The sequence below is a fragment of the Rousettus aegyptiacus genome, unplaced genomic scaffold (genome assembly GCF_014176215.1).
Source record: "Rousettus aegyptiacus isolate mRouAeg1 unplaced genomic scaffold, mRouAeg1.p scaffold_m13_p_5, whole genome shotgun sequence".
NCBI classification, from domain to species: Eukaryota; Metazoa; Chordata; class Mammalia; order Chiroptera; family Pteropodidae; genus Rousettus; species Rousettus aegyptiacus.
The window spans coordinates 9,146,990-9,161,760 of NW_023416308.1; the positions used below are offsets into that span (position 1 = coordinate 9,146,990).

General features: G+C 50.2%; 1 protein-coding gene across 2 annotated transcripts in view; it reads left to right on the plus strand.

The window, feature by feature from the left end:
- The window catches only part of RNFT2 (ring finger protein, transmembrane 2), a 60,467-nt gene extending 50,016 nt beyond the window's left edge, over positions 1 to 10,451 (plus strand). Inside the window, exons 9-12 of one of the 2 annotated variants that reach the window (XM_016149486.2) lie at positions 998 to 1,063; positions 1,199 to 1,300; positions 7,546 to 7,717; positions 9,492 to 10,451. In XM_016149486.2, the coding sequence (XP_016004972.2) occupies positions 998 to 1,063; positions 1,199 to 1,300; positions 7,546 to 7,680 (303 nt within the window). In that variant the 3' untranslated portion in view covers positions 7,681 to 7,717; positions 9,492 to 10,451. Of the gene's footprint in view, positions 1 to 997; positions 1,064 to 1,198; positions 1,301 to 7,545 lie in introns of both variants that reach the window. The other variant, XM_016149485.2, reaches the window with a different exon arrangement.
- The last annotated feature ends 4,320 nt before the right edge of the window (positions 10,452 to 14,771 follow it).

Consider the following 14,771-nt stretch of genomic DNA (forward strand, 5'->3'; position numbering starts at 1 on the left):
AATGGAATCATATAACACGTGACCTTGCGTCTGGCTGCCTTCGCTCAGCATCGTGTTTCCAAGGTGTCTTCACGTTGTAGCAGGTGTCAGTACTTCGCTCCTTTTTGTGGTTAACTCCGCCCCAAGTCCTTGCCCACGAAGCTCACCGTGGGCTACCCTTTCACATCGTCTTCTTCACAACAGCCTTTCGAGATACCTGCCATGACTGCTCCCCTTGTACGGGTGAGGAGACTGAGGCTCCGAGAGGTGTACGTAACCTGCCCGGTACCACTCGACTAAAGATGGCAGGCAGCGCGAGGGTCAGACCCGGGCGGCCTGCCTCCAGAGCCTGCAGTTCCTGACCCACACACAGCGCTGCCGCTGAATTCGCTTTCTGTTCCTCTTGAATCGCACACCCTCAGCTCTGCAGATCAGTATGCAGCGCCTCTCGTTCCATCCTTAGTACAAATCCATCCCCGCCCAAGAATAAGTGCATCTTCCTCTTTCTTGTTCCTTCTCCGTTTCTGGCTTTAGAAAATCCCGGGGGAATGCATGCGTCCTTCTCTTTCCTCCTCCCAGCAGGACTAGCGGGGCGATCCATGCAATGCCAGCCACTGAGACTTATCTGGCCTGCCGATCCTGACCGGCTAGTAGTAGCTGATCGGAGTGCCAGATGGAGAAGGATGCTCAGGCCTTGGCTGGGCTCAGAAGAAGAGTGCTGTGATCGATTAGCAATGCCTGCCCTGGGCTTGGGATGGAGGGGGAAATGCAGTATGCATGCCATGTGTTTGCTGTCCTGGCCCAGGTAGCGTGGGAGAATGCCCATGTAAGGCAGGAAGGCCAAAGCCAAGCAAAACTGATGGGAACGAGGAGTTTCGGATGGGAGGAAGTGCCTCGAAAATGCTCAGAGGCAAAGACGGGCGGGGAGGGGGTGTCTATGGGCATTGTTTGAGAGTGGTGAGAGAGACCCTGTACAACCCTTGCATACTTTTCAACCATCACCCGCTCTTTTTTTCAGTCCTTCGACATCTGTGGCCGTGTGGGTGGAGTTAGGAAAGCCCTAAAGCTTCTCTGCACCTCTCAGGTGAGTTGGCTTCATGCAGTCCCAACGGAAGTTGCAGGAACCAGGAGCCGGAAACGGATCTCCCCGTGTTTCTGAGGGTGTCACTCTAGCGAGGGGCCGCCATTGTGTTTGTCTCTCTCTCTTCCCCGCAAACAGAATTACGGAGTCCGGGCCACTGGGCAGCAATGCACAGAAGCCGGCGATATCTGCGCCATCTGCCAGGCCGAGTTCCGGGAGCCTCTGATCCTTATGTGCCAGGTGAGCAGGGCTGGGCGGGGCCCTCGGAGGCTGAGGCTGGGGGAGCGGCAGGCCCCACCCCATGCATAACTCTCAAGTGCCTGTCCCTTGATCAGACCTCGGGGTTCTGGGATTCATCTTTGGGAGCAGTGTGGTCAGGAGTAGAGTCAGCTGGACCCGGGTTCAAATCTCAGCTCTGCCTCTTACGAGCTGGATGCTGGGTTTCTTCACCTCTCTGAGCCACGGTTTCATTGGTAAAATGTCGAAAATGAAAAATTCTATGTGGTGTAGTGTCAGGATACCCTGAGTGTGAATCCCAGCAGCACTCTGGTGCCTAGGTGGATCATTCCATCTCCCTGAGCCTTGGTTTGTCTCATCTATAAAATGGGTATCACAATAATGCCTATTTTGTAGAGCTGTTACTAGGCTTAAATGAGAGCATCTCTGAAAAAGCTAAATTTAAGATATTCAACCATAAAAAATATTTTTATTATCGTTATAATTATTTTCACCATTTGTTCTTATTATTAGTTGTGAGTCACAAACCCATAGCAATAAGTACCGATCAGCCCCTTCTAACCCCCTAAATGTATCCCTCCTGACATCGGGGGCTAAGATGTCAATTCAGCAAATGTGTATGAGTCAAGCATCCTATCGGACACCGGGGAGGAGAGGCAGAGGGCACGCAGACCCTGTCCCCTCTTCTGGAAGCCCACGGTCTCCTTGGGGAGACAGACACATACATAAATAACTATGAAACAAGGCAGGCGGTGATAAGTGCTGTGTAAGAGAGATTCATGCAGCGTCCCAGGGGGCCAGGATAGAGAGCGATGAGCTCCTGGTCGGAAAGGCTTTTCGGAGGAGTCGTAGCCTGCAGACTAGAAGGAATGGGAGAGCATATGGCTCTCCCTCTGCCACCACCTTCCAGGGGTGAGAAGACAGGAGGTAGGGTCTTTTTTGGCATCGGCAACATTTTTTCTGTTTTTGCCGTTTGGAGATTTTAGGTGGTTCATTTTTTTTTTTTTTTCATTTTTAAATCTTATTTATTTTAAAATTGAGACTATATTTGCATGATTCAAAATTCAGACTAAGGAATTCATGAGTGAGGAGTCATGACGACTGAAAGCCATGCGGGACCTGGTTTGGATCCTGCAAAAGAGCAAGGACATGGGTAGGACAACCAGGCTGATGAAATCCAAACAAAGTGTGGAGTTTAGTCAATAGCAACGTGTCCGTGTGACAAGTGTACGTGGGAATGCGAGGTCCTAATAAAACCAGATGAGGGGTATATGAGGACTTCCTGTACTAACTGCAACTTCTATCAGTCTAAAATTATTATAAAATAAAAATTTCCATTAAAAAAATGTTTTAAAGCTATAAAAAGGAAAGTGACGGCAGACCTCCTACCCTTGTCCCCAGCTCCCCAATCCCCTAAATGCCAACACAGGCAACCATTGCTACCAGTTTCCTTGATCTTTCCAGAAACGCTTTATAGAATTTAAATACACACACACATACATGTGCATACACACACACACACACACACACACACGAACATGTCTTTTTCAAAAAGATGTAAGTTGTAGCGCATTCTACCTAAGCCGCGTTCTACACCTTCCTTTTGGCTTGAAACTCTGTCTTAAGAAATCGTTCCTTATTTGCATATCATCTCACTTTATGTCTAGACCACAATTTGCTCAGCCATTCTCTTCTCAGTGGGCATTTAGTAGCTCATAATCTTCTGTTATTCCGTCACGAGAGGTCAGAAATCGAGAGATCTATTACTTAGCACCTGCCTGGGCCCATCGTGTGGGTTAAACGAGTTAATTCAACTGAAGCATTGAGAACTACGCCTGGCACGTGGTTGGGGTTCGATAAATATTAGCTGTTATTGGCACGCCTTCCATTTCACACGTGGGCGAGCCCTTGGTAGGATAAATTCCTAGCGGTGGAATTACCAGGTCACAGGCTGTACCGTTTTGACAGATACTGCTAAATTGCCCTCCATAAAGAGTGTATCCATTTACACTCCCAGCGGTGTGCGACACGACCTCCTGCCCCCCTCCGTCACCAACACACGGCGTTATCGAGTCTTCTCTGAGCTTCGCCACTCTGACAGGTGACAAACGCTATCTCAGTGCAGTTTTAATTTGCATTTCCCTAATTATGAGCACAGTTGAGCATCTTTTCATATGCTTCGGAGCCATCTGTATTTCCTTCTCAGTAGCAGCGATTATTTGAACACGATGTCAAGGTGAAAGTCTTTCTTCTTCCTTTCCGCCGAGCTCTCCGAGCCTCGGTCTCGTTTGTCTCTCTCCCGTTCTTCTCCTGGTACCATGCTGTCTTCCCATAGCTGGACCAGAATTCTTGGGAGGGATCGACACCATCGTCCCAGATCTAGAAGCAACAGCCACCCCCAGTGGTGGTTGAAGCCCCCCAAATGTGGCCAGGCAGAGCACATGTCTCAGTCTCGCTCTGCTGCTACGAGCCAGGCCTGGAATGGCAGAGGTGACCTCGGTAGGTGAAAAGGCCTCATTGATTCCTAAATACATTGAATGAATGAATGAATGAATGAGTGAGTGAGTGAGTGAGTGAGTCAAATGTTTCTTACTCAGTAAAGGCTTCCCTGACTCTGCTTCCCAGCTATATGGCCGCATAGATCTCTGTGGTTTCCCTCCATGGCACTTATCCCGGCTTAACTCTCTCAGCCGGATAGTTAACTAGGCAGCTGGTTGTGTAAGGTCTGTCTCCTCTTTGCCAAATTATAAGCAACTTGAGAGTGGTGACCACGTCTAACTTGTTTAGCAGCAGAGTTAGTAAATATTGGATCGATGGGTAGTGGATGGATGGATGGATGAAATGTGATGGATAGATGAATGGAATGGGATGAATGGAATGAGATGGATGGATGGATAGATGGATGGATGGATGGATGGATGATTGGGATGGAAATGGATGGTGACCAGGTAAAGGGGTAGGTGGGTGGGTGGGTGGGTAAGCGCAAAGGTAGGTGGGTAGAGGTATAAGTGTGTGGGCGACTGGATAGATGGGCAAATGGATGGACAGGCGGGTGGGTGAATAGGTGAGCAGATGGGTGGGTGAATAGGTAGGTGGGTGGGTGAATGGATGGATGGATGGATGGTTGGGATGGAAATGGATGGTGACCAGGTAAAGGGGTGGGTGGGTGGGTAAGTGCAAAGGTAGGTGGGTAGAGGTCTAAGTGTGTGGGTGACTGGATGGATGGGCGAATGGATGGACAGGTGGGTGTGGGTGAATAGGTGAGTAGATGGGGGGGTGAATAGTAGGTGGGTGGGTGGGTGGATGGATGGATGAGTGGACAGATGAACAGAAGGACAGATGGATGAAGAGCCACTAGGCTAAAGGAACATCTTGTCTCCTCTTCCAAGCATCATCAAGTTTAGATCAGAATGTCACTCACGCCCACCCCCTAAGCCCTATCCCCCCAGAGTCAGGGCCTGGGAAGCAGATTGTCCATTGAAACTAGTCAGGCAGACACCGAGCATGCCCGGAGGTTAGACCGCTCCACTCAGCCCGAGCGCACCTGCCCCGTTAGTCTCTCCACAGTATTTATGGCATGCCTGCCCTCTGCCAGGCCACGGGAGTCAGAGAAAAGGCATTCTGAACACAAACTTGGCTTAAAGGACTCCCTGCCAAAAAGAATCAGAGTGTGATTAGAAAACAAACTGCCCTCCAGTTCTTGGCCACTCTGAGTGCGTTTGTTTTGAGTGTCGATGGTGTAAAGAAGGAGGGCATGATAGTGGGAATTCCTATTGATTTTGTGCTTCCAGGAGCCTCACACTTGATGCTCTGTGATAGGCCTTACCTGTTTCCATCCTTACAGACACTCGGCAAGGAAATAGTGGCTCTATTGTAACTCCGAAAGCCTGCTCTGATTCTTTGAGCAAAACCCTGGGAGTCCGGATGGAATGCGGGTGAGAACGAGGTGGCCCATCCAACCCCACGGACTCCTCACCCAACTCCATGCTCCAGAGGACACAGCCAAGGAACTGTTAACAACCCAGCAAGGCCTGCATTCCCCACTGACCAAATCCCACCCCGTCCCGCACTCCCAGCCCAGAAGGGCCCCTCCTTCCCTTCCTCTGTAGGGGCTCAGCCCTTTCTCCAGATGCGGAGGTGGTCCAGGTTCATGACTGGCTCTAGGTAGACCTGTGTCCTTTGACTCTCTTACTTTAGCACCAGAATCTGTCCTGCCTGTTTCTCCGAGGAGGTGACTGAGCTCCTAAAGGGCACGACCAGCTATTAATCATCCCGGTATCTCCAGAATCTCCGCTCTGATCTGACACTCATTTGTCAGCTACATTTACAGAGCTCCTACCCTGCAGGCTCGGGGCTGAGCAGTGGGAATGCAACGGCAACAGGCAGCTGTTGGGCAGCTGCTGGGCCCGCTGATCCCTGGGTCCTGGCCTTCAGACCAGGATCCGGGCACGGCCTTCAAGTTCTCTGTGGCCTGCTCACCTCCTCTCCCCTACACCCCTGTGCCCGCCTCACTGTAGCCACAGTAGCTGTCCTCGAGTGCCTCAAATGCCTCCCCATCTCAGGAGCTTCGTACAGCTCTTCCCTCCAGCCCACGTCCACTTTGTATAAAGTGCTGTACTCTGCCCCCACCCCTCCTCTTCACTCCTACGTCCTCCGGGTCTCAACACGAGCGGCTCCACTTCCAGGAAGCCTTCCTGGAGGACCCCCCTCCCCAGGGCAAACTCGTCCATTAGATACTAAAAAGGCAGAAAATAATCATAACTATTACTGTATCACAGCCAACACTTATAGAACACTTGCTGTTTGCCAGACATTGTTCTAATTGCCTTATTTATTACTTTTCTTAAAAAAACATTTTGTTTAGTTTTTATATTAACATAGTCCCCAAACTTTTTATTTTTAAAAATTTCAAACCTACTAAGTGGAGGGCTCAGGGAGGAGGGAGCAATTTTATGAATAATATAGATGTCTAACCAATGTTCTGTATACTTGAAACTAATCTAAATAAATACGTTTATTTTAAAAAATTTTTCAAATCTACAGAGAAGTTGAAAGATAGCATAATAAACAACCTTTGTCTTTCATCTAGTTCACATTAACGTTAATGTTAATGTTTGTTAAACCATTAACATTTTACCACATTTGCCATTCTTGATATAAATTTCCCCCCCCCAAAACTGTCAAATATAAGTTGCCGACATTTTGATTCTTCATCCCTAAATACTTCAGCATACATCTCCTAAAAGCAAGGACATTCTTCTCCCATAACCAGAATTCCACTATCACACCCAGGAAATTTTAAATTGATAAAAAAATACCAATGTTCAAATTTCTCCAATTGTCTTCAGAATATTCTTCCTAGCTAGGGTTTTTCTCCTATCCAGGATCCAGTCAGGAATCACGTCCTGTATTTGATTGTCACGTCTGAGTGCTTTTAATGTTAGCTAATCTTCCTATGAAGAGAGTACTATTATCCCCATTTTAAAGATGTGGAAACCGAGGCACGGGGAGGTTAAATCACTTGTCCAAGTAGTAGTTGGAACGTGGCGGAACCCGTTAATGTTTCTGGTCCCCCCAGTATTTCTCTTGACCCCTGTGGTCTGGTCTCAACTCAGCTGCCAGGGGGGGTCTTTTAAAAATGAAAATCATATCAAGTCATGCTTCTGCTCAAAGCCCTGCCATTGCCCCCCCCCCAATCCCCTCAGAATAAAAGCCAGAGTCCTCGCAGTGGCCCGCAGGACCCCGTTCAGTCTGCGTCTCCCCACCCCCGCCCCCATCCACTCGCAGGCTTCACACCACCCCAACCCCCCCACCCCGCCACTCACCACTCCAGGCTCAGCCACGCTCTTCCTTGCACGCCCCTGCCTCCTAAGACCTTTGCACATCCTGTGCCCTCTGCCCGGAGCACTCTCTTCCCAGATACCACCAGGGCTCCCTCTTCACCCGCCTTCAAGTCTGACCCCGACGTCAGCGTCTCCGTGAAGTGCTCCCAGGCCACCCCGTTTCGCATCGCAGCCCTCCCACGCACACCCCATCATCTCTTCCCTGCTCTTCCACCTTGGCACTGCACAGCTGACACACGCTACTTGTTAGAGGCTATTTGGAGCTGTCTCCCCAGCTAGAGCGCAAACTCCGGCAGGGCTAGAATCACCTGCTTCGTGCGCGGCTGCCGCCCAAGACCACGGTGGGCATGGGCGCCGCGGGCCTTCGGGGTTGCATTCTGGTGGCCCTGGTCTCTGTCCCCACAGCACGTGTTCTGTGAGGAGTGCCTCTGCCTCTGGCTGGACCGCGAGCGCACCTGCCCGCTGTGCCGCTCCGTTGCCGTGGACACCCTGCGCTGCTGGAAGGACGGGGCCACTTCAGCGCACTTCCAGGTGTATTAGGGCTGAAGCTGCACCGCGCCCGGGGAGAGGACGGCGGGTCAGTGCTGTTGGGTCCAGCGCTGGGGACGTTTTGGAAAATGGGCTGTAAGCGCTTCCTGTCCTGCCTCTTGTCTGCCTTTCTCCACCTCTTCCCCTAAAGCCAGCTCCACTTCCCCCACCCACCCCCAGCTCCCCACCCTCACTTTCTTCTCTTGCCCTGTGGCATAGCGTGTCTGCATCCTTCTGCAATCCGGAAGCCTCCTGACTCAGACCCGGTCTCTGCCCAGGTCGGTCTCCCACGCCCTCTGCCCTCTGGGTGGAGGAACCTGGAATCGACGAAGTCCCGTCTGTTGCTTATTTTAACGCGAGGTGACCTAATAATATCTGATGCTGCAAACTGGGGAGGGGCCTCGAGATCGCTGCCTACCTACCCCCAGGCGGCCCGGGTCCGCAGACGAGGGTCACCGTGAAGTCTGTCAAACACCAGCGCCGGGCTCCACCGTATCCCCACAGTAACTTAGACGCCAAGAGTCAGCCAGGCACAGCGCGGTACGTTCTGCCCAGACGACCCCGTGGTCCACACAGCAGGGGTGGAGGAACTGTTGTTTCTCCCATTGTACACCTGAGGAAACGGAGGCACAGAGCTCACTGCGGTACCTACGCCAGCCATCACCCAGCTCGCAGCAGCAGACCGCGTTTCCAGCCCAGGCCTGTCTAGCTTCAGAGCATTCATAACTCCCGTGGTGGCCCGCTGCTCAGACACTGCAGGTGTGGGGCCTGGCACACGTGGTTTTTTTAAAGCATAGGAGGTGATTTCGAGATCCAGGGGTGGCCCAGGTGCATAGCACGTTCAATTCGTACTGCGTTGAGAATGCTGATGGCGAATGCTAGCTCCAGAAGTCTAATCATGTCTGGGTCCACAGAAAGACAGAGTCCCGAGCTCTGGGCTGGGATGCTCAGTCGCATGTGGGTACCAAGAAGGGTCGGCGTTGGCCCAAATGCAGACCCCGCTGGATTTCCACGCCCATCTGTGTTTCTCTCCTCCCTATGTTCTTGTCCTCTTCCTCTCTCCACGGTCTCGGGCTCGTCAGTAGCCCCTGGGGACATCTCTTCTTTCCCGGTAGCCTTCAGAGCAAAAGGGACGAGCCATGTTATGGATCTGTCCGCCAGCCAGGGTGGCGGCAGAAAGCACAGCAGTGATCCGTGTTTCTGTAATCTCTGTAACAGAGCTACTAATCCCTATAACAACACAGCCTCCCTCCCTGCTTCGAGATCTGGGAGGAGATGGCGCCGGTGGTCACATCTGAAGCCACTGGACTCTTGCCTGCTCTAGCTTTCTCCCAACTCCCTTTTCTCCTCGTCAACCTCGGCACAATGTTCGAGCGCCAACGACATTACACAGAAAGCAATCTGGGTGGCCGGTGAGCAGATTGGCAAGAAAGCCCCTGAAGAGATGATGGGAGCCTGGCTGCCATTTTGCTCTCAGCCAGTGTTAACATTCCCACCCCACCCCCAACAGATTCAGGACATTCGTCCCTGTGTGCTATCGAGCCAGGATCTTTTCTTTTCCCTGACATCCCTAGCTCTTTCCTGGTACCCAGCAAGACATCCCTTCCAGGGCAGCGTGGCATCTTTCATGCTCTGTTACTATGGCAATGGCCGTGATGTTACAATCCCACTTGCCTGAATAATCAAGTCGGAAGGGGAAGCAGAGGGAAATGGGGCTCAGTGGACATGGCTCCTCTGTTCACCCCACCTTGAGGAGGAACCAAGAGGAAGCCACAAGAGCTTCTGCAACTGGTTTTTATCAGAAAGATTTCCCCTTCCTGCAGATGCCTTCAAGGCGGCGTGGGAAATTGGGGCTGGAGAAGACTCATTAAAGTGGCAGCGTGTGATGGAGCAGATACAGCCGTCTGCTGGGAATCACGCCTGGAATTCTGGTTCTGAACTCTGCATGACTTTGGGAAATCACTCTCTGTAGCATAGTGTCTTGTCTAATGGAACCAGGGAAATGAACAATGTTGATTATTGGTGAATATACCAATGGTTTGTTCAGTTACATTCATACCACACCCAAAAAAAAAAAAAATTCTCCGACATTCTGCAAATAACAAGCCATGTCCCTGACACTATCACATGTGGGAGACACTCTGGGGCAGGTGGGATGATTGAGTTTAGGGTTTTATTTATTCATCCCCTACCGTCCAGGGAAAAGTCCTGCCTGGAGGATTTTTTTTTTTTTTTTCTGGGTGGGAGGATTTAACTTCTGCTCTAGGGAGGAACAGCAACTAGTTCAGGGTTTTCCAAACATAAAGCTGCATACATTCCCCAAGTGTCAAACCCAAGAGTCCCCATCGGAAAGGAAGGACAATGCCACTCTCCTTTACCTGTGTGGCCTCTGAATCGCATCCATTTTAAGGAGAGTTGGTTCAAGTATCAGATTGGAGTTCACTGTGCTCAATGTTTTGTGATTTGCGGACCCAAGTTCCGTGAAGTCCTTGGAAGTGGTTGTCTTAATGTAGAAGATCTTGAGCATAGTAAGCGTGAGGGAATGAAAAGGCAAGCTCTGGGCCTGGCTGTATCCGTTTCATTACCTTCCTGAGAGGAGAGAGTGAGAGGCGTTTGGAGACCTCCAGGCTGCTAAGACTCAGATTGGAAAGAGGAAATAAATGTAAAGCGAGTCCTGGAATCTTTAAGTACTTTTGCTCTGGGTCAAACAGAGCCACCTTTGGTGTTTTTAAGGTCCCCAAGTTCTATTCTGCCAATAAATATCATCTGTCAATGAAACTTAAGATTCATGGTCTTGAGTTTTCCGTTTCCTCTTGAGGAATGCGAAGGAGAAATGCAAAGAAGCATTTCGTGCGGCGAGCGGCCATCTGCCGTTGAGCCTCCCCCACGGCAGTCCCGTTGTGTGTCATGTGACTTATTGAGGCTGTCCTCCTGGGATCAGCCAGTAAGGGAATGAATGGAACAGGAGAGGGAAGGGCAAGAGGCCAAACAAGAGGGCGCAGTTGCAGCTCATCTGGGTCCCACGGGGGGCTCTGGAGCCTCCGTTGCATCTCAGAGCCTGTCGCACCCTGACACTTTTGTACTCCACACTGTAAGTCCTTAGCCATGGGTCGGTTGCTGGAAGGGACCCCTCAGGCACCCAGGCACTCCACTGAGGATGCCCCAAGCCTCCTAACGTGTCAGGTGCCACAAAGCACCTGACAAGGTCCAGGATGAAACAGAACTGGTAGAAGGGATCACATGGGATCTGGGCGTGGTAACTACAGGTTGTAACTGTGGTAACTACAGGTCGTATGGACCCAAATGTATGGGCTGATTTAAGAAGGGTTTTCCGGGTGCCAGATTACGATGGACATTTAAAACGTCAATTACAATTGACCACGAACAACACAGGTGTTAGGGGTAACAACTGCCCACATAGTGGAAAATCCACATGTAACTTTTGGCTTCCCCAAAACTTAACTACTTACGATAGCCTACTATTGACCAGAAGCCTTATCAATAACATAAACAGTTGGTTAATGCATATTTTGTATGTTCCATGTATTTTATACTGTTTCCTTAAGCTGGAGAAAAAATGTTATTAAGAAAATTATAAAAAAGAGGAAATACATCTATAGTATTTGTTGGGGAAAAAAATATGCGTGTAAGTGGACCCATGCAGTTAAAACCCATATTGTTCGAGCTATAATAGCACTAGATGACAATGTATGCCTCTCAGGGCAACATTATGAACCATCACAAAAACATCATCAGGCAGAACTTTTTGGTTGCAGTTACTTGAGAACCAATTCCAGTATGGCTAAAATGAAAGGGCTTTATTTAGTTCATGTAACAGTATGGGCTTCAGGTACAGCTGGATTCAGGGGCTCCCATGATGAGACTAGAATCGTGGCTTTTCAGCCCTCGATCCTGTTTTCCTCTGATGGTTTGATCTTCAGGCGGTCGGATCCCGTGTGGTGGTACGATGGCCTCCAGCAGCCCTGCACTTACGTTCTGCCAGCTTCCCCAGCCCAGCAAAGAGAGCTTCTGCTTCTCCATAGTTCTAGCAGGAGTCAGAAGCTGACTCATTAGTCTGTCCCCAAAGCAATCACTTTAGTTGACTCGTTAGTTTGTCCCCAAACCAATCAATTTAGCCTTTGGGACTCAAGAGCGCTTGCTGGCCAGGCCTGGTTCAGGTGTTGAGCCCAGGAGGTGGGGACAGAGGTGGACGGGAGGATGCAGTCAACCGTTCTAAGTCACATGCACTGAGCGGGGGAGGGGCGGATCCCCAAAGAAAAAGACCGGATCTATTTTCTAGGAGAATGACCTATCCTCAACCCACCATTCTTAGGAAGAGACGAGAACTTGGTGTTTTGGTACATCTCAGACCAGGTGATGCAGGTGAAAGCACCTGCCCGTCGCCCATTTGCCAAGTGTTGGAGACATCACTCTGCAGGCTCATCAGCTCACCTACACCATGACACACAGAAGCGATGGTTTTCTGCACTGACCTTGAACTGCTGGGCAGGTTCCCCTGACCTGCCGCCTAGCCCAAGGGTACCGTTTAGGCCAAGTCTCACTTGGGTAGGGTGGGGGATTTTCGAATAGGAGGCAGAGAAGGGAGGTGAGCGTGTGGCCTTCTGCCCCAGCGAAAGTCGAGGTGTGCATCCCAATCCTCCCATCATCTTTGGGGGCCAACCTTCCACAAGGAAATGAAAACACGAACGTCTTTGGCTGGAAGCGCACAACCAGTTTTTTAATAAAGTCATTACAAATATGTACAAAGCGTCTCCAAGGTATGAAATTCCTCTTACAAAAGAGCGAACGGACCAGCAAGGTCAGAACCCAGAACGGAATGTCCCCAAGCTTATTGCCTCTCCAGCTGAGCCAGAGGCCTCACTGAGGTTCCAAACACCCCACAGCCATCCCCACCACACACCACACACACGGGCTCCTGGGTGCTTATAGTGCAAAAGACCTTGGGAGGAAGTTGGGGTTTCAGGTGGGGGAGGGAACAGGAAGGAGGTTAGAAAAGCTTCCCATGTCCGAGGAAGTATGTCAAACAGGCCCTGTTTGCAAATAGATGCTCTTCTCAGGGACCTTATAGAAATCGGAAACATAAAGAGCAGGAGGTAAATACATGAAACCCCAAGTAAGCCATCCAGCCTGCCCTGCAGTGTCCCCAAATGCAGCACACAGTGGACCTAAGTCAGGCTCCCCTGCTTCCCGCTGAGCCCCTGGGTCGGCCTTGCCCTTGAACTCACAATGCCTTGGGACCAGCTCAGGAAGGACTCCAACATAACAGGTCAGCTCATGGGCTTGGGGGATCAAGCAGACCTGAGTCCAAATCTTGGCTCAGCCTCTCCACTGTCTGTGTGGCCTCAGGCTGAGTTGCATACACTCTCTGAGCCTCAGCGTCCTCAAATGTAAAACGGGAATAACAACAGTTGTGTCTTGCAGAGTGGGGCAAGGAATAACTGGGGGGGGGGGGGACACGTAGAGCACCTAGCGCAGTGCTTGGGAGCAGCGAGCGCTCCATAAACGGCGGCTCTCCTTGCTGTGCGAGGCAGCGAGAACCGGTGTCTCCATGCTGGGGAATGAGTTGAGATCGCAGGGTTTCTAACTGCCTTCACGATAGCGTGGCGCTCAGTAAATATAAATACTATAGAACAATCTGCCAGTAGGGCTTGGGGTCATAGTGCTGACCTGACAAATCTGTTAAAAAACTGTTTAAAAACTGTGAACCAGACTGAGAAGGGACGGTTAGCATCATTTGTGCCAAAAAGGGCCGCCCCTCCGCGATGAATACGTCTCTTCCCAGATGGGATTCCACAACCTGGCACATTGTAGGTGCTCAATAAAAAAGTGTTGAAGGAACAGATTAAATTTTCAAAAATAAACTATTGGCTTAAGCTTTAAAACAACACTGACATCAACTTCCTCTTTCTATTAGCTCCCATGGGACTAGGCCAGGGCATCTAGCCTGTCCTCCTTCACTCCCACCAAAGCTTCTGACCTTCTGATTGGCCCAGGTGGATTTAAGGGAACATTCCGAGGATGAATTGATATCAACATTGCAGCTTCTAATACCAGGTGGACACTCAAAAAGCCCACGATGGCAAACCAGTGTCCCCAAAAGATACTTGCATAGGATCAGAGGAGGACTCCTCCGATTTCCCAGCGAGGGGAAGTGGTATTTCATCGCCGTCAAAACATGATATAACAGAGCTAGGAGTACATGAGATCACGTACATAAATTGTGAAATCAAAGTCACAGCTCTATTGTTCTGTGACAGCATTGTCATCAAAACAGAAAAGAATTTTAAAATGAGACCACTGGCAGAAGTGGAAAAGAAGTCTCCAGTATCTCAGTGAAAGAGGAAGAAAACAGGAACTGCGTCCTTGGAGACTGTCATGGCCCAGGACCATGGACAGCAGCCAAAGAGGCGCATGGGCTTCCCCCAAGAAACCTGTTACTCAAGCTACGTCTATGCCAAATTGGAATATGAAATGGAACCCAAATTTGAAAAGGGGGGAAAAGATATTATTTCACAGTGGAAGATGGGGTAAGGGAGAGAAGCTTCCAGATCTATTTTGGAATGCCGAAGTCCCAGGAGGCTCCGATCCCTCTGGCCCCTGGACCCCCTACCCTTTGAGAACAATCAGCATCACCATGAAGGAGGAGGCCCTTCTGTTTGCTGCTCACCTCATTATGCAGCAAGCTACCTAAACAATGATCTCAGAGGCCTCCCTCTGCTTTACACCGGCGTGCGCACACACACACACACACGTACACACACATGCACGCGCGCACACACACACTCTGCTGTCTGCTGAAACCCGATATGAGGTCTTTTTTAAAATTTATTTCAAAGCCTCCCTCCCTCTCTCTCTCTCTCTTCACAGACGCTCTGCAGTGAAACTAATCAAAATCAATGACTCCTTGGCAGCCGGAGAAAAGGAAGGGAGAGAGGGAGAAACGGTGCCAGCACTTTGCGCACTGTGGAAATATTTTTTTTTTTTAACAAAAAACACCACCCCACTATCTCATGCAATCCAAGTAATGCAACAGGAGAGACGGTGGAGATAATATATACATATATATCATGCCTCAATGTCCT